The sequence below is a fragment of the Rhinolophus sinicus genome, chromosome 14 (assembly GCF_057876585.1).
Source record: "Rhinolophus sinicus isolate RSI-liver-muscle chromosome 14, RSI-T2T, whole genome shotgun sequence".
Lineage (NCBI taxonomy): Eukaryota > Metazoa > Chordata > Mammalia > Chiroptera > Rhinolophidae > Rhinolophus > Rhinolophus sinicus.
The window spans coordinates 152081511-152104396 of NC_142514.1; the positions used below are offsets into that span (position 1 = coordinate 152081511).

At 34.0% G+C, this 22886-nt stretch overlaps 1 protein-coding gene across 29 annotated transcripts in view; it reads right to left on the reverse strand.

The window, feature by feature from the left end:
- Positions 1-22886, reverse strand: part of SOX6 (SRY-box transcription factor 6) — a 600111-nt gene that overhangs the window by 317361 nt on the left and 259864 nt on the right. For all 29 annotated transcript variants that reach the window (XM_074336057.2, XM_088791655.1, XM_074336055.2 and 26 more), the window contains one exon: positions 19988-20195. In XM_074336057.2, coding sequence (XP_074192158.1) covers positions 19988-20195 — 208 coding nt within the window. The remainder of the gene's footprint in view (positions 1-19987; positions 20196-22886) is intronic.

Consider the following 22886-nt stretch of genomic DNA (forward strand, 5'->3'; position numbering starts at 1 on the left):
TGGAGAATTGACATATTCACTGTACTGAGTCTTCTAATCCATGATACAGTATAGCTTGCCATTTATTTAGGTCTTCTTTGGTTTCTTTTATCAGCATTTACTACCAGTAATTTCAGTGTCAGATCCTGTACATGTTTTGTTAAGTGTATACCTAAGCTTGTCATTGTATTTGGAACAATTGTAAACAATATCATATTTTTAATTTTGGTTTTCATATGTTCATACTAATATATATAAATGTGATTAATTTGTATGTGTTGATCTTATATCCTATGTCTTGCTAACAAAACAAGTGAAATCTAAACCTTCTATCGCATATAAAAATGTGTCCTAAACCTCACTCCTGATACAAAAATTAACTCTAAATGGATTATAGTCTGCAAAAAAAAAAAAAAAAAAAAAAAAACTACAATCTTTTAGAAAAACATCAAAGGAGAAAATGTTTAGAATATAGGGTTAAGCAAAGTGTTCTTAGACTTGACACTAAAAGCATGATCCCTAAAATGAAAAATTGCTTAATTGGACCTCTTCAAAATTATAAACTTCTGCTCTGTGAAAGCCCATGTAAAGAGAATTAAAAGACAAGCTGCCAACTGGGAGAAAATATTTGCAAACCACATATCCAACATAGGACTAGTACCTAGAATAATAAAGAACTGTCATTGGAGTTCCAGTCAAGTTGGTGTCTCACAACTCGAAAGTTTAAAAAAAATTGAATTAAAAAATAGACAAAGGATGTGAATAGACATTTCACCAAGGAGGATAGATAGTTGGTGAACAAGCATGTGAAATGGTGTTCAACATCACTAGCCACAGGAGGAATACAATTTAAAGCCACACTGAGATATCACTATACATCTATCACAATGGCTAAAACGAATGTGACAAAACCAAATGCTGACAACGATGCAGAGAAACTAGATCATTCATGTATTGTTAGTGGGAATGCAAAAATGGTACAATTTCTTATAAAATTAAACATCAATTACAATACAACTCAGAAATTATACCACTGGGCATTAATCTCAGAGAAATGAAAACTTACATTCACACAAAAACCTATAAACATATATTTTATAGTAACTTTATGTGTAATATCCCCAAACTGGATGTTTGGATTAAAGATATCCTTGAGCCTGTAAATGGTTAAACAAACTGTGACGTATACATGTGATACATACCGCTGAATACAACTCAGAAATAAAAAATAGTATGCACTATTTATACATGCAACAAGTTAGATGAATCTCCAGGGAATTATGCTGAGATTCTTTTTTTTTTTAAAGAAGACAATTCCAAAAATTTACATCCATATAACATCTTTAAAATGACATCATGTTAGAAGTGAAGAACATATTAGTGATTGACAGGGATTTGGCACAAAGGGTGAGGGTTATTAGAGTGGGAGGGAAGTGGGTATAGTTATAAAAGAGCAACACAAGGGATCCTTGTGGTGTTGTAACTATTCATTATCTTGATTGTGATGGTGGATGCATGATTTACAGGTGATAAAACTGCATAGAACTAAGTATACACACCCACATACAACTGAGTATAATTAAAACTGGAGAAATATGAATCAGATCAGTGGACTGTAGCAACGTCAATAATCTGATTGTGATATTGTGATAGTTTTGCAAAACATGACCACTGGCAGAAAATGGACAAAGTGCACAATAGATCTCTCCCTATTATTTCTTATAACTGCATGTCAATCTATAATGATCTCAATAAAAATCTCAATTTAAATAATTGCAAACAATAATTATAATCTATTGATAAATGGAGTGATATACAGTTGCTTTTTTTAAGTTTTATTGAGGTATAATTGACAAATAAAGTAAGATATTTAAAGTGTACGATCTGATGATTTCATATATAAACACTGTGAAAGGATTTCTCTAGTCAAGTTAATTAACACATCTATAACCTCACCTATTTACTCCTGGGGGGGGGGGAGGTTAAGAATGTTGACGTTCTACCCTGCTAAGATTTAACTAATCTTAGCAAATTTCAAGTATATAACACAGTGTTATCAACTACAGTCACGATGCTATACATTAGCTCCTCAGACCATATTCATCTTATAACTAAAAGTGTGTATGCTTTTATTGACCTCTGCCTATTTGACCTCCACCTACCAGCCCTTGGCAATCACTTTTCTACTCTCTATTTCTATGAATTTGACTTTTTTTTTTAAGATCCATAATTTTATGTATTTATTTATTTAGTTAGTTAGTTAGTTAATTAGTTATTTTAATTAAAGTTTATTGGGATGACAATTGTTAATAAAGTTACATAAGTTTCAGGTGTTCAATTCTGTAATACATCATCTATATATCACGTTGTATGTTCACCACCCAGAGTCAGTTGTCCTTCCATCACCATATATTTGATCCCTTTTACCCTCATCTACCATCTCCCTCACCCCTTACCCTCTGGTAACCATTAAATAGATCCATAAATTTTAGAGAAGGAAGAAGTTATGAGGGCTAAAGTTGTTAGCAGAAGACCAGATATGATCTGGCTTTTGTCTGTTGTACAATGGATCGATGGATCACTTAGATAAGTAGAGGGGCAATAGAAGGTTATTCTGGCTAGTAGGAATAATGGCTGAACATGCCCTGTGTTAGACCAATTCAACTTCAACACAGTGCTGACTCTTTAGATAAGAACGCTTGTCATGAGATTGTTACATCTTCAAGTTTCTTAATCAGAATACTCACCAGAGAAAGATTACTGAAGAACTCAATGAACCAAATTCTAATGATGTGTAGTAACTCGAACGTGACTAAGGAATATCCAAATTATATTCACGTCAAAGAAAAATAAGCACAGCAGATGTGGGGGATAATGAATAAGTACTATTAGAAAAAAAAATTTAAGCTAGGAAAAAAGTTGAAGAAGTTAGTCTCCACCAGGTATCAAGAATACCTCTAACTTCTGGAGCTGACACTGACTACACAGCAAGTAAAGAGCAGAGTAGCCACAAACAGTGAGAGACAGTGACTCTCAGTTTTTGTGATAGTTTGAATAATGAGGGCATATCTAAGAAAGGTATTCACTTGTGTGACTTTCTTGGAAAGGGGTATAGTTCTGCATACAGTTATGGTAAACTGAGAACGGAAGGTTGTAGTTTCAGAATAGTTAAGAAATGTATGTCTAACCTAGTGGACAATAGAAAATGAAATTATATCTAGAATCACATTCATGTTGGCAGCTGACTTTTAAATAGGTCATGTGAGCCAATAAAGAAAAAAAGGTCCATGAAAAGAGGGAATTATTTTTATTTCCTACATTGACCTACAATATTATTAAAGAAAAAGATATATTAAAGGGAGGCCTAATTGAATGTGGGAGGAAAAAATAAAAATGCAAAGAGAGGCAGAAGTGAAAACATAAGGTACTACTCCAGATCATTTAACAACCTTCACTCATTCATTCAGTCAACAAACATTTAATAAGGGTCTTATGTTCCAGTCATTATCAGGCACTGGGACTAAAGCCGCAGACAATCAGAGAGGGTCTCTGCTCTTACTGACTTCCCCCTTTAGAGGAGGCAGACAGACAATAAAGAAGACAAATGAACAAGAGCATATCAAGTAGTGAGAAATGCTAAGATGAAAATGAACTAGAGTAATATGTTAAAGAGTAACTGGAGTCTACTTTAGATTCAGAGGTTAAGTAAGGCTTTTCTGAGGAAGTGATAATTAAGCTGAGAGCTGAATGATAGAAGGAGCCAGTACACATAGATTTAAAGGAATATCATTCTAAATACAGGGAAAAGCAAGTGCAAAGAAACTAAGATGTGCTTGAGGAGGGGGAGAAAGGCCAGTGCAGCTGGAGTGGCCTAAGAAAAGGGTAAAATAATATCAAATGGGCCTTTAAAGCCAGAGTATGGTGTTTGGATCTTAAGCAATGAATTTTATTCCAAGCTTAATAAAGATTGATGATTGTTGGCCAGCTACCAATGTTCCAATGCCAGTAAAATGCCTAAACCTTCTGAATATCAGATAACACCATGAAGAAGTGAAAGGGGCATAATTCTAACTGACTGAAGTTAAATACTGAAGTAACTAAGTTTGCTAGAAGTAAGATCAGACTTTCTGTTATTAGTCAGAACGGGGGCTTCAGAGTTAAATTAAAATTAATAAAGGAGATATAAAATGAATACATGAGCTTTTGTACACATGAATTTTGCGACAATATTTATAAGCAAACCAAACAACATTAACGTACGGCTGTCCTGTGTATTCCAAAATGACACTGTCACTATACATGATATCATCAAATATTATTAAAAAGACCAAAGCATAATTTTTAGGACTTTTTTACATTAGGTACTAAAGTAGTGTCCCCCAGTCTCCCTCCTCTACCTGAAAACAAAGAGAGCGAGCTACCAAAACATGTTGTTTATGCATTGATTCTTAAATTTTCCATCTCTTCCCTGTCTACAACATAAGCAAAAAGTACAAGCTAAGAGGTATTTCTGAGGGAATTGCTAACAAGTTCCAGTTACGCGAATTACTGCATTCTGGAGTGGAATGGAATCCCAGCGTACACAGTCAGTTAACTGCTCTAAAAACTGCCCATTGACTATAGGTTGCCTTCATTCAAAAATCATATATTAGCATAACAGTTGCTACTGCCATGGTTCTTATTGCAAATAATCAATAGTTTGTCACCTTTTTCATAGTTATTCCTCATTATACCTTCGAATTTTTTTCTAGTCGTCTATTGGTATTTACTCATTTTCAATTCATTATGTGAATTGAACTCATTTAACTGTTTGTATCTAAATTTTGCACTCCCACTTCTGCACTCCCAATTATAGTAGATGGCCTATATTTAGGATTTCATTGTGGGAGTTCTTGTCTGACCTCTCAGTGATGGCTCCTTTGTTATACTTAAACCCTCAAGAAAGCTATGCTAGTTTTAAATGTCACAGATAGTCAGCAGTAAACCAAAGTCGCACATGGCTAATAATTATGGCCATGAATTCCCTTTACAACAGCCCAGCCACAAGGTAGAATTATTGACCTTTACCTTTGGGATCACAGTACCCTACTAACACCACCCTCTGCCTGCTGATCTCTCAAACCATAGATAGCACTCTCTGAGCCAATTACCATGGCTTTGGCTATAAACACTTCATTGGACAATGACTGTTTCAGACATCAACATTGGATAGTAGCTTTTATCTCTATCTTCATAAAGATTTCAACACCAGAAAAAAGAGATTAGGAATAGTAAAGGGCAATTTTGAGCATAATAGAAGAAAATGAATCATGAGATTGGTTCACATGACTTGTTTAGTCTGCAAACAGTTGGAAAATTTCTAATGATAGATGCTGAAATTTAGATACAAACAGTTAAAAGAAAATCAAAGCAGCATGGAATTTTAGAATTTGGCCTTTAATGTTAGACCAAGGTCCTCATTTTCTAAATTAAGAAACTAGTGCTATGAAAATCAATTAATTACTAATTAACTAATTATTAGGTACTATTCAGTAAGTTATCAAAGTCAGGACAAGAAAGAACATCAAATCCAGGCTAATATTTGAAAACATTCTCAAATTAAACATTCTATGAAACAGGTGAAGACTTCCAGCTAACAAGTCAACTGTTTGGCTAGAAACTTGTCTATTTCAATATAAATAGTTGAATAGAACAGTGGCAATAACCATCAGGGTTTGTTAGTTAATTTTGAATGGGAAGTAGGTACTTACGATAAAAATTATTGTCAACTTGATATAATTTGAGAACAGGAATTACTTTAATTCAAAGCCACAATGAGCTGCAAATGTCAATGAAGAGATCAAAAGGAAAAAACAAAAGGGTTTCCTAACAAACCCAGTAATCACAGTCCAGTGGGAAAAGGACAATACACTCGTGCTCAAAGTTGAAAGAAGAGCTGAAGACATTCTATTAATATATAACAAAAAGAAAAAAAATTGCAGTAAAGGTTCCATCAAAGGCTTTTGTGAGCTTCTGAAAAGCTCAATGATTAAAAGAAATCTGTACTAGACTTTTGGAGGAAGGTGGAACCAAAAGGTATAGACAGTAAAGTTAAAGTTTTCAGGATTCTCTCTCTCTCTCTCTCTCTCTCTCTCTCTCTCTCTCTCTCTCTCTCTCTCAGACACACACACACACACACACAACCCCCAACTTCTTTGTGTAATGTTTTCCAACAGAGTAGAAAAAGGATACAAAAATTTGTCAATAGCAATTCCGCTCCTGAGAATACACCCTAGAGAAGAAATTCATGCATATGTACATCACAAGACAGGTGCAAGAATGTTCATATCATCCTTATACTAGCAGAAAACTGGAAAGCATCCAAATGTCCAGAGACAGTAAACAGGAGAATATACTCCTGGATAGCTTTCCATGAAATATTATACAAACATGAAAATAAACTAGAGCTTCACAGAGCAAAGTCAATCTTAGAATATAATTATGAGTATAAGAAGCAAATCACAGAAGGTTACAGTGTGATACTATTTCTATATAGCACTAAAACAAACAAAGCTAGATAATACATGATTTAGGGACATATACAAAATTGTGATAAAACGAAACAAGGAAGATGAGAAACGCAAAGTTCTGCAGTAGTTACATCTATGTAAAAAACAAAGGGATTGGACAGGTGAACAAAATGCAGGTAGATTTAATATTAGTAACTTTGATTAAGTTGGATGATGAATTCACAGGTGCTTGTTTCATTATTATACCTGTGTCAATAGATAGATGATAGATAGATAGATAGATAGATAGATAGATAGATAGATAGATAGATAGATGATAGATAGATAGATAGATAGATGATAGATAGATAGATAGATAGATATCAGATATTACATAATAAGCACATACTTAAGTTCACCTTTTCCTTTCATTTTTTTCTTTGTATTTCCCATACATATTGCATAAGAAAAAGAATATAGATCTAAAAACTTCCCACTATTGCTTTTGAGAATCCCACCATAAATCCTGAAAAAGTCAATCTAACGAATTTTCAATGGAAAAAAAGTGCAAAATGCTAATGATGCACTCAAACTCCACAGGTTCAAAAATCATATGAGATATGACTTATTTCATCAAACCACCAAAAAACTTCATTCTCTTTCTAAACAACAGAATGGCGTAAGAGGACTTTCATGCCTCCCAGGTCAGCAGGAGGAAAAGTCAGAAGCAATTGCCTGCATCTGTTCTAAACGTTCTTTGAGAATGAGTTTTAAGAAAATAATGTTTAAATCTGAGGACACAGAAATGGGTTACGAAACGTGAAGTATCTTTTCAAGGCAGAGGCACACAAAATGAAGTTAAGAAAATGATTCAACCAAGTATATTGCCAACACTGCAAATGGGAGTCACAAAATTGAAATAATCAAGACTTGTCCAGAATGGGGTTCACAGGATTCAGGCTGATTATATCTTTGACAAAGGTGTATGAGAGGATAACCAGTTTCCAAAGAATAAGAAAGCAAATATACTTAACACAAAAACATGCCATAATTCTTCTCATAATTCAAAACCTGTAGTTCTAGTTCCTCATTTTAATTCCCAATTGTATACCACTTTCATAAAATATGTTTCTTTAAACTATCTGGTACTGGATAAGTATTTGCTATGAATATAATGCAAATTCTTTAAAAGAGGAGCAAGGACACAAATATCATAGAAAGGAAAGATGTATTTTAAAGAGAAGGAAAAAAAGGAATTGAAAGGAAGTTGCCCTCAGCACTGGGTCTTGGGGAACTTCAGCATTTAAATGACTTGAAATTTCCAACTTATTTGAAATAATAATTCTGGGGGGTTTGTAATGCATACTGAATGCATTTCTTATGCAAAAATCCAAAACCTTTCCAATTTCTCCTATGAATGAGCAGTATAAAGAAAGGTGTGGACCTGGGATATCCTAAACGCTTCATCAGTATCAGAACAGTGGCAAAAAACCTAATATCCATAAATTTTGCTTTAAAGTTTGATGCTTTAGCATGGTATGACTGTTAAACATTTTTTGTTGTTTTTAGCATGGGCTTTTAATAGATTTTTTACTTTAGTAGGAACCATTGCTCTTAACTGCATATTCTCTAAAAACCTCATTGGAGGCTTTACCAACCTCTCTCACTGACAACATCATATTCTACATATATCTCAGCAGGGAAGATTGGCTTCCAGTGGGGAAACTTTAGTATCAGCTTTTCCAAAAAGCCTGAAAGGAGAGTTAAACTGAATTGCTCTTCCAGAAAACAAGAACATCATTGCTGCCAAATGCTAAATCCCCAAACACCATGGGACATTTCCTATGATTCTGTTTGTGGTGCCGGATGAGATTCCTGCAATATTTCTCTTAAATGTGTCTTCAAATAATAATAGTAGTAGTAGTTGTAATAGCAATAGGGTAATAACTACAGTTATAGAAGCTATGTGTTTTATATGTATATTATATCAAATCCTCACATGATCCTGCAAGGTAGGTATCATTCATCCAGCATCCAGCTGTAAGAGAACAGAAGCACAAAAGGACTAAATTTGTTCAAGGTCACACAGCTAGGAAATAATGATGGTTATATTTATTGAGCACTTACTATGTTCTGGCAATGTTCTAATTGCTTTAGTTGCATTAACTAAATCTCACTCCTCATGATAGCACTATAATTATGTCCTTTTTTTGGTCGAGAAAACTAAGGCACAGAGAGGGGCCCTATGTCGTCCACCTGGCAAATGTTGAACTGAGATTCAAACACAGGCTGCCTAGCTCCAGAGCCCACACTCTTAATCATTAGGCGATACCGACTCTTCAAATATTAGAACTTAGAGTCAAACCCAGACCTAGCTCACACGAAACATCTGAATTTCAAAAATGAGTTTTCTCATTGTTTAAACCAGATCACATTCTGCCTTTAGTACAGCAAAGCTATCAGATGAGGCATACACACCCACATATAGCTAACTAAATATAATTCGGTGAAAGTATATGTAGAAATCCAAATTGTGGTGTAGAGATGTGAATAATGATAATAATCCATCAGATAGACACATAAACACGTGTTCATTCTTGCGCTGGGTAACAGCTGCATAATCCATCGGCAAGCCTATCCCACCAGGAATCCAAAGCTCAAATGCTTGTGCCCTTTCTCTCCAAACACAGTCAAATGAATCCACATACTTTCATTATCATGATAGCTTGAAGCACACAATTCCACTGGACAAATCCTTCTGTGTCTGACCAACACATAGCCTAGAGAGCTGTACCTTACCCCTGCATACGTTCCAGCAAGTTTACAGCCTCTATCTAAAAGAACTCACTTATTCTAACATTTCCATCCAACTACAAGATCTAGCATTCCCTCTTGATCACAGTAATTATTACCTAACAAATAAATCCTTGAAAATGGTCAAAACAAGACAGAAAGAAGGTTTCATTTTGCCAGAGTGGGGGTTTATGTCCTGATATCCCTTTCTGTGAAATCTCACATGACTCCAGAACCCAACCTGAACCAATGCACTCGGCCCTGGATCACACACTTAGCAGTATGATACACAAGACATGATAGTGGCTGAAGCACTATTATTAAAGAGAGATTAAAACAGCTGTACATTATGCTGAAGCACTCACTATTCCCTTTACAAACAGACGGTCCTGGATTACAAGCAGCACTTGACCATTTAAATCACGACAACAACCAGATTTAACCAGCTGGGCCATATTCTCCTAGGCATTGCCTGTTGACCCCCTCAGTCACAGCTGCTCAAATGAAATTCTCATTAGACAACTTATTTTCAGAAGCCAAAGGACTCTCTGATTAAATATATGTATTTAGATATAGAAGTCCTTTTTAAAGTATTCATTTTCTGACAACTGTCGCTTATGTCAGAGCCCAGCTACGTTGGCAACAAGATGGGTGATACAAGGATAACTAAAATTCATCGTTTAATCACAGCTGAAGGATTTTTATCTTGGAAGCATTTTAACCTAAATCTATTCATCAAAGTATTTCTGCAAACTCTACCCACCAATATTAATAGTGTTTGAAAAGGCAGATTCTGCTATTCATTTATTCTAGGCACCTGTCCATTTATCCACGCATCTGTGCATCTATCTATCTATCTATGACCAAAAAAAAGAAAAAAATCAAGGTTAAATTTACAATAAAACAGAAATGTTACTTATTTTCCCCTAAATCTAACTTTCAGAGGAGGCACTCCAGACAGAACACGTTTGTTCATCAGTACTTCAGCAATCCTGTCAAAACATTGCTCTGGAGAGGGCATTTCTTGAAGGAATGGCAGAGAAAACACTGGACAATTATTTGGGTGATCAAAGAATATGCCTGTAAGAGAATAACTTTCCTATTACCATGTGGAGAGTTTTTCTTTATCATGTAGATATTGTTTTAAAATAGACCATAACAAATAAACTTTTTATAGATCATTTCCTGTATAGTAGAGGACGTGAGGAGGGTAGATACTTAGTCTGATAGAGTCAAAACATTCTCCAGGACAGGAATTACTCAGGAAAGGCCATTTATTATGTCAGTCACACAGGCTTGTCACTCATGAGATATGGCCTTCAAACCAGGAAGTAGAAGTGAGAGATAGATTATATATTCGAAAGCTCTTATGTGTCCCATGGAATAAGAGATGTCCCAAATAAGGAGATGGACCTGGGGTTTTAAAGGGTCAAATCCTGGCAAATATTGGTGGAGCAAGTATATCTCCTTAGAACTAGAATATAATTATTATAGAATCAGAAATCTATCAGAAACTTTTTAATGACCTTTTCTGTAATTATTTCTGTTCTCCTATTATACTGTTCTGTTCTATTGCTCCGAGCAGATAATTAAAATTCGGAATCAAACTAAAAATTAAAAATAGAAATCCTCATTGCTTCCATCTCCAAAACATGTTCTTCTACTTCTTTTCTTGTTAATTGCATTACCACCCTCTAATTCACCCAAAGTTTAACTCTGAGCTACCTTTGAACCATCCCTCTCTCGGTCTCCTCACTTAAATGTCAAGTCGCAATAATTCAATCTATAATATCTTTTCCATATGCACCCCTTCTTCCTTTCTCCTTTCCGCTGTCTTAGTTCAGGCCCTCATTATCTCTGACCTGAAACAATTTCCTTAATGTCTCTCCATACTCCCATACATCCTACACAGTGCTTCCTAACTCACTTTCCTGAGAGAAAGCTCTAATCCATCACCTTATTGTGCTAAAAAATAGTCAATGGTTCCTCCGTAAACTTCAATAAAAAATACAAAGTCCTAAGCCAATAATTAAAGGGCCTCTGTAATCTGAACACAACCTATATTTTCAGTCTTATATACCACATGTATCTTAACATACCTTATACCTTTTGTTTTGTTTTGTTTTGTTTTTAGTAAGTAACATGGTCCCCTCTCTTTATTGTTTTACAAAATTGCCTTGGCTCTCTTGGCCTTTTGCTTTCCATATGAATTTTACAATCAGCTTGTTAAGTACCCCATCACTAAACACTCACAATCCAGTTGTGATTTTTATTAAAAACTTACTGAATTTTTGGATTAAAGTGGTAAGATTTAAGGTTATTATGTTATTGAGTGTTGTTATCCACAAACAGATATAACGCTCCATTTATCCACATATTTTATGTTAACATGTTTTACGTGCTCACTTCGGCAGCACATACACTAAAATTGGAACATGTTGTACAATTTTCCCAAAGGACTTGTACATTTTTTTCTTTTTACCTTTTGACTCCCTTCATCCTTTCTCCCACCCCTCACCCCACAACTCTGGCAACCTCCAGTCTGTGAGCTTGTTTTTGTTTTGTTTTGTTTTGTTTTGTTTTAGATTCTACTTATAAAAGAGATCATGTGGTATTTGTCTCTCTCTGTCTGACTTTTATTTTACTTAGCATTATGCCCTCAAGGTCTATCCATGTTGTTGTAAATGGCAAGATTTCATTCTTTTTATGGCTGAATAATATTGTATATATACACTATATCTTCTTTATCTATTCATCCATCCACAGACACTTCGGTTGTTTCCATATTTTGACTCTTGTAAATAATGCTGCAATGAACATGGGAATGCATATCTTTTTGACTTAGTGTTTTCATTTTTTGTTTGTGTGTGTGTGTGTTTCCAGAAGTGAAGTTCATGGATCTATGGTAGTTCTATTTTTAATTTTTTGAGGAACCTTCAATTCACACCAACAGTGCATAGGGTTCCCTTTTCTCCACATCCTCGCCAACACTTGTAATTTCTTGTCATTTTGATAATAGCCATTCTAACAGGTATGAGGTGATATCTCACGGTTTTGATTTGCATTTCCTTTATGATTAATGATATTAAGCATCTTTTCATGTACTGTTGTCTATCTGTATGTCTTCTTTAGAAAAATGTGTATTCAGATCTTCTCATTTTTTTAATCAGATTATTTGTGAGTTTTTCACTATTAAGTTGTATGAGTTCTTTATATGTTTTGGATATTAGCCCCATATCATATATACGATTTGCAAGCATTTTCTTACATTCATTTGATCAGTTGTCTTTTCATTTTGTTGATGGTTTCCTTTGCTATGCAGAAAATTCTTAGTATGATATAGTCTCACTTATTAAGTTTTGCTTTTGTTGCTTTTTCTTTTGGTGTCAGATTCAAAATATCATCACCAAGACTGATGTCAAGGAGGAGCTTGCCACCTATGTTTTCTTCCAGGAGTTTTATGATTTCAGGTCTTACATTTGTCTTTAATCCATTTTTAGTTAATTTTTGTGTATGGGGTAAGATAGTGGTTGAGTTTCATTCTTTTGCATGTGGCTGTATAGTTTTCCCAACACCATTTATTGAAGAGACTGTCCTTTTTCCATTGTACGTTCTCGGTTCCTTTATGCATGGATTTATTTCTGGACTCTCTATTCAGTTCCATTCATCAGTGTGTCTGTTTTTATGTCAATACCATATTGTTTTAATTACTATAGCTCTGTAATATAGTTTGAACTCAGGGAGCATGATGCCTCCATCTTTGTTCTTTTTTCTCAAGATTTCTTTGGTTACTCGTATTCAAGGTTTTTTTGTGCTTCCATACAAATTTTAGGATTACTTGTTCTGTTTCTTTGAAAAATGCTCTTGGAGTTTTGATAAGGATTGAACTGAATTTGTAGATCGCTTTGGGTAGTATAGACATTTTAACAATATTGATTCTTCCAATCAATGAGCACGGAATAGCCTTCCACTTATTTATTTATTTTCTTCAATTTTTACACCTGTGTTTTGTAGTTTTCATACACAGGTCTTTCATATTCTTGGTTAAATTTATTCCTAAGTATTTCATTCTTTCTGATGCAATTGTAAATGAGATTGTTTATTCTTCTATCTGATAGTTCATTTATTAGTATATAGAAATGCAACAAATTTTTGTATATTGATTTGGTATCCTGCAATTTTAATGAATTTGTTTGCTCTAACAGGTTTTTGATGGAGGATTTTTCTGGGTATAATGGCATATCAACTACAAATAGTGACAGTTTTACTTCTTCCTTTCCTATTCAGAAGTCTTTTGTTTCTTTTTTCTTGCCTAATTGCTATGTCTAGGACTTCCAATACTATATTGAATAATCTCCTACTATTATTGTATTGCTATCTATTTCTCCTTTTAGGTCTGTTAATATTTTCTTTATATATTTAAGTCCTCCTATGTTAGGTGCATGAATATTTACAAATGTTATATCTTCTTGTTGAATTGATCCTTTTATCATTATGTAATTCCTATCTTTGTCTCTTACTACAGTCTTTGTTATAAAGTTTTTTTTTCTAAAATAAGATAGCTACTCCAGCTTTCTTTTGGTTTCCATTAGCATGAAATATCTTTTTTCCAATCCTTTCACTCTCAGTTTGTGCATATTCTTACAGCTAAACTGAGTCTCTTGTAGGCAGCACATGGATTTTTATTTTTAATTCATTCAGCCACTCTATGTCTTTTGTTTGCAGAATTCAATACATTTAATTGTTGATGAGAATGTACTTGTTGTCACTGAGTTATCTGTTTACTGGCTGTTTTTGTGGTCCTGCTCTACTAATACACTCCTACTACTTTTATTTATTTATTTATTTATTTATTTATTTATTTATTTATTTATTTATTTATTTTTCTCCTTCTACTTTTAATTAGAACCTGAACTGTTGGGTGTTTTAAAGATCTCTTCCTATTCTTTCTGCATGAAATGTCCCTCCCCTCCATTTCTGCCTATATAAATTCTTTCATTCTTCAAGATCTGTTAAGATCCCTTTCCCTGTGGCTTCCTAGGCAGATGCAGTCTATCTTGTAAGCTCCTATAACATTTTATCCGTATAGCTCTCATGTAATTTATCATATATTAGACATTTAATTAGTTCATTTTCTATATATCTTATACCTCTTACTGGACTATAAACCCTTTGTTGTTTTATTTATTAGTGTGCTATATTATGCTGATGCTACACACAGGGGTACTTAACCTAGGGTCCACATATTCCAAGAGTCCATCTATAGAATTAAGAGGTCTATGAACTCAGATGAAAATTTTCTTTTTCATTAGCTTTTAATTGAAATTTTATATTTTCTTAAATTATGTATACAGGCAGCAAACCATAAAATATTCATAGTATCTATGCTATGTAACTGATAGAATCACAATATATTTTATAAGACATTGTAACCAATAGAATCACAATATATTTTATATGACATTGTACTTGTTGAAGATATCTGAAAATATCATTTATGCTTTTCACTACTTCAAAACTATATTTTAGTCTTTCCATTAAATCTTGTTTAATGCATTAGTAAAGTAGCACTTTCTACCAGATCAGAAAATTTAAGATTTAAAAATTTAATATAATTCATTTTCTCTGTAATTCCATGGATTTTACTTTATGAATCAAAAATAAGAAAGGACCTGTAGATTTCACTAGACTAACAAAAGGATACACAGGAAAAACAAACAAACAAACGATAAAAAACAAGTAAGAGGGGTAAGAATCCCTCAGTTCCAATATAGCATTTTGCAAAATAAGAAGAAAAACTTGTAGAACAATAATCATGATACGATGTAGTTCTTGATTAGGATTATAAAAAATATACTATGGACTATGGAAGATTGTACAACCATATTACTCATAAAAGTTCATAGTCTTAGCACTGGACAAAGACCTATCCTCTGTCTTCTACAATAGCCCTATTAAAATGCAATTAAGTTTGCTGCATATCTCCAAAGACAATTTATTATCTTCCAAAGAAGATTATGCCATACATGGACAGCTACAACTGTTAGTTCATTTTATTATAAACAATAATCTGGTTCCTTGTAACTTTTTGTCACTGATCTGCATTCTGTCCCCAGGGAGCTAGATAGAATAAATTCAATCCCTCCTCCATATGACTTTAATCTTAAGAGACAACCATTATGTCATCTTTGATATTCTTTTCTCTGGGGTTAATATTACTAGTTTGTTCAACCATTTCTCTTACTATATAATTTTGTGTCTGTTATCATGTCGATTGTTCCCCTTTGGGAAGACTTTTGAGTTTCTCCTAAATGTAGTAATTCTCAATTCAACACAATACTTCAGAAGCATTCTGTTGAGCAGGGAGTTCAATGGGACTACGACTTCTTTGCTCCCTACTGTAATTCTACTGTGTTTCCCGAAAACAGGACCTAGCCGGACCATCAGCTCTAATGCGTCTTTTGGAGCAAAAAATAATATAAGACCCAGTCTTATTTTACTATAATATAAGACCGGGTCTTATATAATATAATATAAAATAAGACTGGATCTTATATTAATTTTTGCTCCAAAAGATGCATTAGAGTTGATGGTCCGACTAGGTCTTATTTTCGGGGGAAAACAGTAGCAATGCTGTCTGAGATAGCTCTGGCAATTTTTTGGCAATATTCATCATGAGAACCCCATTGTATGTTCTGTCACCTAAAACTCATAAACTTTTTATTATTATTATTCATGTGTTTGCTATTTGAACTTCATTCAGTAGGAGTTTTGGTCACAACATCTGGACTTGACAATATGATCTATTAAATTTTATTTTGATGGTTAGTTTTAAGTTCATATTTTTAGTTTGTCAAAGCTTTTGAGTTTTGTTTCTTTCATACACTATATTCACTGTTCTCCCACATTTGTGGTATCTGTAAATTTGATGAACATGCTTTTTATCACTTAATATTTGTATTTACTATATTATATGCATTAATATAAACTAAAAATGGCTGAATTTCTGATGACTAAAATATATGTACTGTAGTTTGCTTATACAGATTTAATGCAATCCCCATCAAAATCTCAATGGCATTTTTTAAAGAAATAGAATGAAAAATCTTCAGCTTTATATGGAACCACAAAAGACCCTGAATAGCCAAAGCAATCCTAAGAAAAAAGAACAAGACTGGAGGTATCATATTCCCTGACTTCAAATTATACTACAAAATGATAATAATTGAAACAGCATGGCATTGGCAGAAAAACAAACACACAGACCAATGGAACAGAATTGAGAACTCCGAAATAAACCCACATATGTATATGGGCAAATAATTTTCGATAAATGACCCAAAAGCATCCAATGGAGGAAAAAATAAAAAGCCTCTTCAATAAATGGTGCTGGGAAAATTGGAAAGCCAGTTGCAAAAGAAAGAAACTATACTGCTGTCTGTCATCATACATCAAAATTAACTCAAAATGGATCAAAGCTCTAAATATAAGACTTGAAAAAATAAATTGCCTAGAAGAAAGCATAGGTACTAAATTTATGGACCTTGGTCTTAGAGAAGATATTATGAATTTGATCTCAAAGGGAAGGGAAATAAAAGCAAAAATAAATGAGTGGTGCTATATCAAATTCAAAAGCTTCTGCACAGCAAAAGAAACCATCAACAAAACAAAGAGGCAACCAAAGGAATAGGAGAAGATATTTGCAAACAACACCTCCGACAAGGGGTTAATATCCAAAATATATAAGTAATTCATACAACTCAACAACAACAACAAAAAAAAACAATCCAATTAAAAATGGACCTGAACATACATTTCACCCAAGAAGACATACAAACGACCAACAGCTATATGAAAAGATGCTCAACTTTACTAGCTATTAGGGAAATGCAAATCAAAACCACAATGTGATACCACCTCACACCTGTTAGAATGGCTACCATCAATAAGACAAATAATAACAAGTGTTATTGGAGAGGCTGTAGAGAAAAAGGATCCCTCATACACAATGTAAATTGGTACAGCCACTATGGAAAACAGTATGGAGGTTCCTCAAAAAACTAAGAATAGAATTACCATATAACCCAGCAATCCCTCTTCTGGTTATCTACCCCAAAAATCTGAAAACCTTTATCCATAAAGATATATGTTACCCCTATGTTCATTGTAGCATCATTCACAGTGCAAAGACATGGAACCATCCAAAGGGTCCTTCCTTAGATGATTGGATAAAGATGTGGTACATATATACAATAGAATATTACTTAGCCATAAGAAAAGTTGAAATACTGTCATTTGTAACAACATGGATGGATCTTGAGATTATCATGCTAAGCAAAATAAGCCAGATAGAAAAAGTCGAGAACCATATGATTTCACTCATATGTGAGATTTAAAACTGAAAGCAACAAACAAATAAGATAAGCAAACAAGCAAAAACTCATAGACACAGACAACAGGGTAGTAGTTACCAGAGAGTAAAGGGAGAGGGGAGGAGGTAGAAGAGGGCAAACATGGTCAAATATACGGTAATGAAAGGAGATTTGACTTTAGGTAGTGAACACACAATGCAATATATAAATGATGTATTATAGAATTGTATACTTGAAACCTATATAATTTTATTAACCAATGTTATCCCAATATATTTAATAAAAATATTTAAAACTATACATATATATTACAAAACAATCAAATCAAATTTCTGTAAAGTACATAAAAAACATTTTTGATAACAGGAAGATACTGATAAAAGACTCTTAAATGGGAGGTCTCTTCTTGTGTCTCTCTTCTATCAAATCTATAACACACAGTAATGAAGAGGAAGAATAAAAAACTAACCATTATTTGCAAGAGAGAAATGGATTCCCTAGCAATCCAGACAAAAAAATCAATTTCTTTAATTTTATACTAAAGAGTCCTCTAATGTCTTCTGAAAACCGCTTTCTTATAGAACTAAAACCATTTTTCTCATGAATCACAATTAAAAGTAATCTAGAAATCACATTCAGAGATTACTGATCTGGTGGCCTGTTATTCTAGAACATAGCCAAGAATGCAGAATATAAAGACTCTGAGCAGCCAGAAGAGTCAGCATGATGTCTATGTATTGAAGAGTATGTATGTTACCCAATATCTCTCAGCAACTCACCCAGACATATTTGTTCATATTTTAAATACAGTCCAGAATGTCATGATCATCTAATTTTGTAATTTATAGATTAATACAAAGAGAAAATTAGAAATTATTCACACCTAACCAGAAGTAGCAGGCTGCAACCTGATATTGAAAGAGGGGAAACCAACCAACCCCCTCCCACACACACATACACACACACACCGAAAAATATATCTATATTAAGCAGACACAAGAGCTCCAAAGTTCCGTAATTGCAGAGGAATAACCATAAAGTCAAACATTACTAATTATCTCAATGATCACTAGAGCATCATTACATTATAGCATGGTAAAATAACTGACATTTATAATATGATAATCATCTTAATACCTCAAAATTTATGTAGTTTAGAGTTCATAAGAGGCTTTTATGTTCATTATTATAGTTAATTTTCAAAATGTTTACGTTACCAAGTTAGATATTGGTACTATACCAAGTTTTGAGTTTTGTGGCTCAGGGAGAGTGTAGAACTTACCCAGAGTTATTATGTAATTGTTAGATAGGTATTGGAGATCATAATCTACTGCATCATGACCCTGAGTCATCAAAAAACATAAAGTGTTTACATTTTGTGTCGTATAATGTGGTTAGTAAGACAGGGAAGCATGTAATACAGTTTAGAAACTTCCACAAAAATTGCTGATATGGTAGACACATCCACAAAAATTAATTTGAAACTCTTAAAACTTTTGAGCCCTTAAAGGAATACAATTAAGTTACATGGGGAAAAAAATCCCTTATATCAAATCCCCATTTCCCTACAGTGCCACAGAGGTCTAAATTTAACTTACAGTGTTAGTAATAAATCCAGCACCATCAATTACCCTACATTTTAAAGTCTGAAATCTGTATGTAAAAAAATGAAAGAGCATACATATTATAGCAATCACTGATACTTGACTAATTTAAAAATATTATTAGAGAGTCTTCTGGTTTTCAGGACACTGGTGAGCATAAGTGGACTTTTGTGGAGAGAGTAGAGAAGGCGGATGTGGGATACTGTAGTACGTGTCATGTGTCAAAGCACTTCTCCCTGGAGCAGTAGCTTTAACAATATTAGAACCATTCAACTCTCAATTCTACATTTGGAGGTAAAATAATAATATTTATAAAAATGAGCAGAAATAAACTTTGGGAGGGGTTTCTTTTCTTCTTTTTTTCTTTTTCTTTTTTCTTTTTAAGCAGTTGACATTTTTCATAATAAAACACCATCCATCAAAAGGAAATGAGGGAGAAAAATTTTAAAATAAAGTTGCAGCCGAAAAAATTCCCATACTACCTTTTTTTCAGGGCAAGGCTTACAGTCAGTTTAAAACCTTGATTTGTTATCTTAAGAACCAAATAAAACACACAAAGTTTTACAAAAACGGAGCTATCTGTTTAACACTCCTAATGGACCACAATCTGCCATCACCATGGTAACCTCTGAATAACTTTTTCCTAGCTAGTGCCAATCAAGCACTTCTCTAGCCCTTGAAATCCCACTCATTTTTTTTAAAGGCTGGAATCTTTCAAAGAATAAAGCCCAGCAGTTAAGTCCACACATACCCTCTTGTTCAGTCCGAGTCATTTCCTCCAGCTTCTTCTGTTTCAGTGTGTCCACCACATCGGCTAGGCTCCCTTTGCGGCGTTCTGGGGTTCCAAAAGTAACACTGGTCATTATCTCGCGGTCCCGACTCCCTTCGTCAGGCTTATGTGGTGAGGTAGAGGTATTTCGGAAGGAATATAGGGAACATAACTTATTATTCTCTGACTCCTAGAAAAACAAAATAAAATAAAACCATTAGAACACTTGTTTCTTTGCATATCGTTGAAGAAAAATCCCCAACTCAGAATAACAATATATGATGCTTAATGGACAAATAAATATATATTAACTATCTCTGCTTTAAAAATACGAAACATTAAATAAGCAATCATCAAAGCAACTAACCTAAAATTGTAGATTCAAACTGTTTATTTTTTAAATTAGAAAGTAGTCTAAATGGTTCAAAAACAATTTTAAAACAGACACGTCAACTCCTCATTCATTTACACCCTTCATTTAAAATAGCTCAGATTCAATTATTCATTATTAGGATTGGTAAAATTTTTCTTCTAATTGGCACTTTTATTAGTAATGTTATTCCCACAACCTACAAAAATATGTACACAAAAACATTATCCTTGAATTTAGAAGCAGTACAGAAATTAGCTTCAATAACCAATGTTAACTGTTCACTGGAAAAATATGTAAAATACCAAAATCAGTGCTACAGTCTGAATATTTTTGTGTTCTGGGGTTTGGGGGAATTTTTATTTTTGGGTATGCATCTGTCAAAAGTTATAGAAGCTTCTTTCTGTTCCTTACCCTTCCCGCTGATACTTCAGTACAGCCACACAGTTTTCATGTGGCATTTAAAAATGGTTTGTTTTTATGTGTTTGTTTTTAACAAAAGGACAAGTTCATTACAGAAACATTTGCACAAGAATTACTTCCTAGTACAGAGAAGAGAGCTAACTGGTAAAAGGGTTAGATCCATCTGTGAGGAGGAAAAGCAAATCTTAGATGGAAAATAATAAATACCTAAACGTTTATAGAAGAAAATGTTTTCATATCTCTCTAAATCAGAGCTGAGGGTTAAAAGCAACTATTATTTGGCCATAGCCCATCAGTAGCCTTGTATTCACCTTATCTGTCTGTGTGTGAGTAGTCTCTCTCCCAATTAAAAAATTCTGTGAAATGAATAACACATTTAGCCTTTGCGATTCTCATCAGAAACTTGAAAATCTTAATCGCTCCTATATTTCTCCCCATCTTCACAAAAGAAGCCCAGCAAGCTTCAAGAACTAGAGGAAGAAGCATTAAGCCAAAGTTACAGAGTTAATAACTCATGGGAAGGGGTAGAAAAGAAAAATGGAGCCTAGAGAAGTAAGTTTCCACATATATTACATGAGATAATAATTATACTCAATAAATGATAGGTATGTGGGTGCTATTGTCATTATACAGAAGATAGGAATCAAACTTATTTTCAGGGTTATTGGGAGCATATAATGAGATAATGTTTCTCAAGCAACTAGGCTCAGGCTGAGCTCATAGGAGGTGGTGTTTAATAAATGGTAGGTGCCATTATTCTGATGGAAAGAGAAGGCCTAGGAACGGAGCCAAAGATTCCCCCTCTCTGGACCTAAGGGATTGTTTATTAAAAAATGTTATGATTCTTGAACTAAATCTGTAAGTCTGTAAATATACTAAAACCCACTGAATTACACACATTAAATGGGTAAATTCTGTGGGATGGGTATTATATCTCAACGAAGCTGTTAAAAAATATGGTCAGCCAAATCTTAATCTTTTTCTGAATTCTTATTGCCAGCACAAAGCCTATCACAAAGCAGATGCTCATTACATTTGTGATGAAATAAACTGAAAGAAGAAAATAAATGGGGCAGGACAGGAAAGAGAGCTCCTCTTTACCTTGGTCCTAGATCTGCTCTTCCCCAAAGAAAGATGTTGTATTTCATTAACGTTTACAGTAACTCTGTGGAGTGATGCAAAGGAACCCCTTTAGATGCCAGTCATGGTTAGTACATGGCTCCTCGGAATGGCCGGTTCATTCTTCATCTTGTGCAAACAAAAACTTGGAGATTTGTTTGCCAAAGCTATTTTGACCTCTTAATAGTCCATATCAGAAATCTGACCTAGGCTTCTTTGAATCAATAATCATCATTTGATCAATCACACTTCAGTCACTTTCATTTCAAATGCAAAGTAATATCATATCATAGCCTATAAATCAAAAACAAAAACAAACTTTGTCTCAACCTAAGGGATTAAGGGCCAAGTCAACAGTTACGTGGAAGTGGTTACCTTCAAATGACTCACCATTGACCATAATAAAGAGAATTTTCCTCTCACTTGAAAGATGCTGGGCGTGGAGCTCCAGCCTGAGTAACAACTTTTAAGTTGTCCTTAAAGGACTTAGTCTCCATACAGTACCATTTTTTTCTCTCAGGTCTAATTTCCATCTTATTTACTCATGTCCCTTACTTGTTAGATAGATTATGTTCCCTGTTTCTTCCTCATGGGAATGTGGCGACTGCCATCCTGAACCACAGACAATAACCACGGGTTCCCACATCGAATGACCCACTGTCCTCAGCCCCATAATCTGTGCAAAGTAGCTCAACACTACCAAAGCAGGGAGCAAGAAGCTAAAAAGTCATGATTTCTCCATAAAAGCTACAAGAACTACTTGCAATATGTCACCAAGGCCCCAAGACAGGCAGTGAATGAAATCATAAATGGCTTATATCATATTAAGTAATCTTATACAATCCTTAGGAATAATGGAAAGGGGCAAAATTTACTCTTTCTGGTCCTCACTTCTTAACTTTCTAAAACTTGAGAAATACTGGCCTTTCATGAATGGAGGCCTATGGGCAATTCATTTGAGTAAGGGGG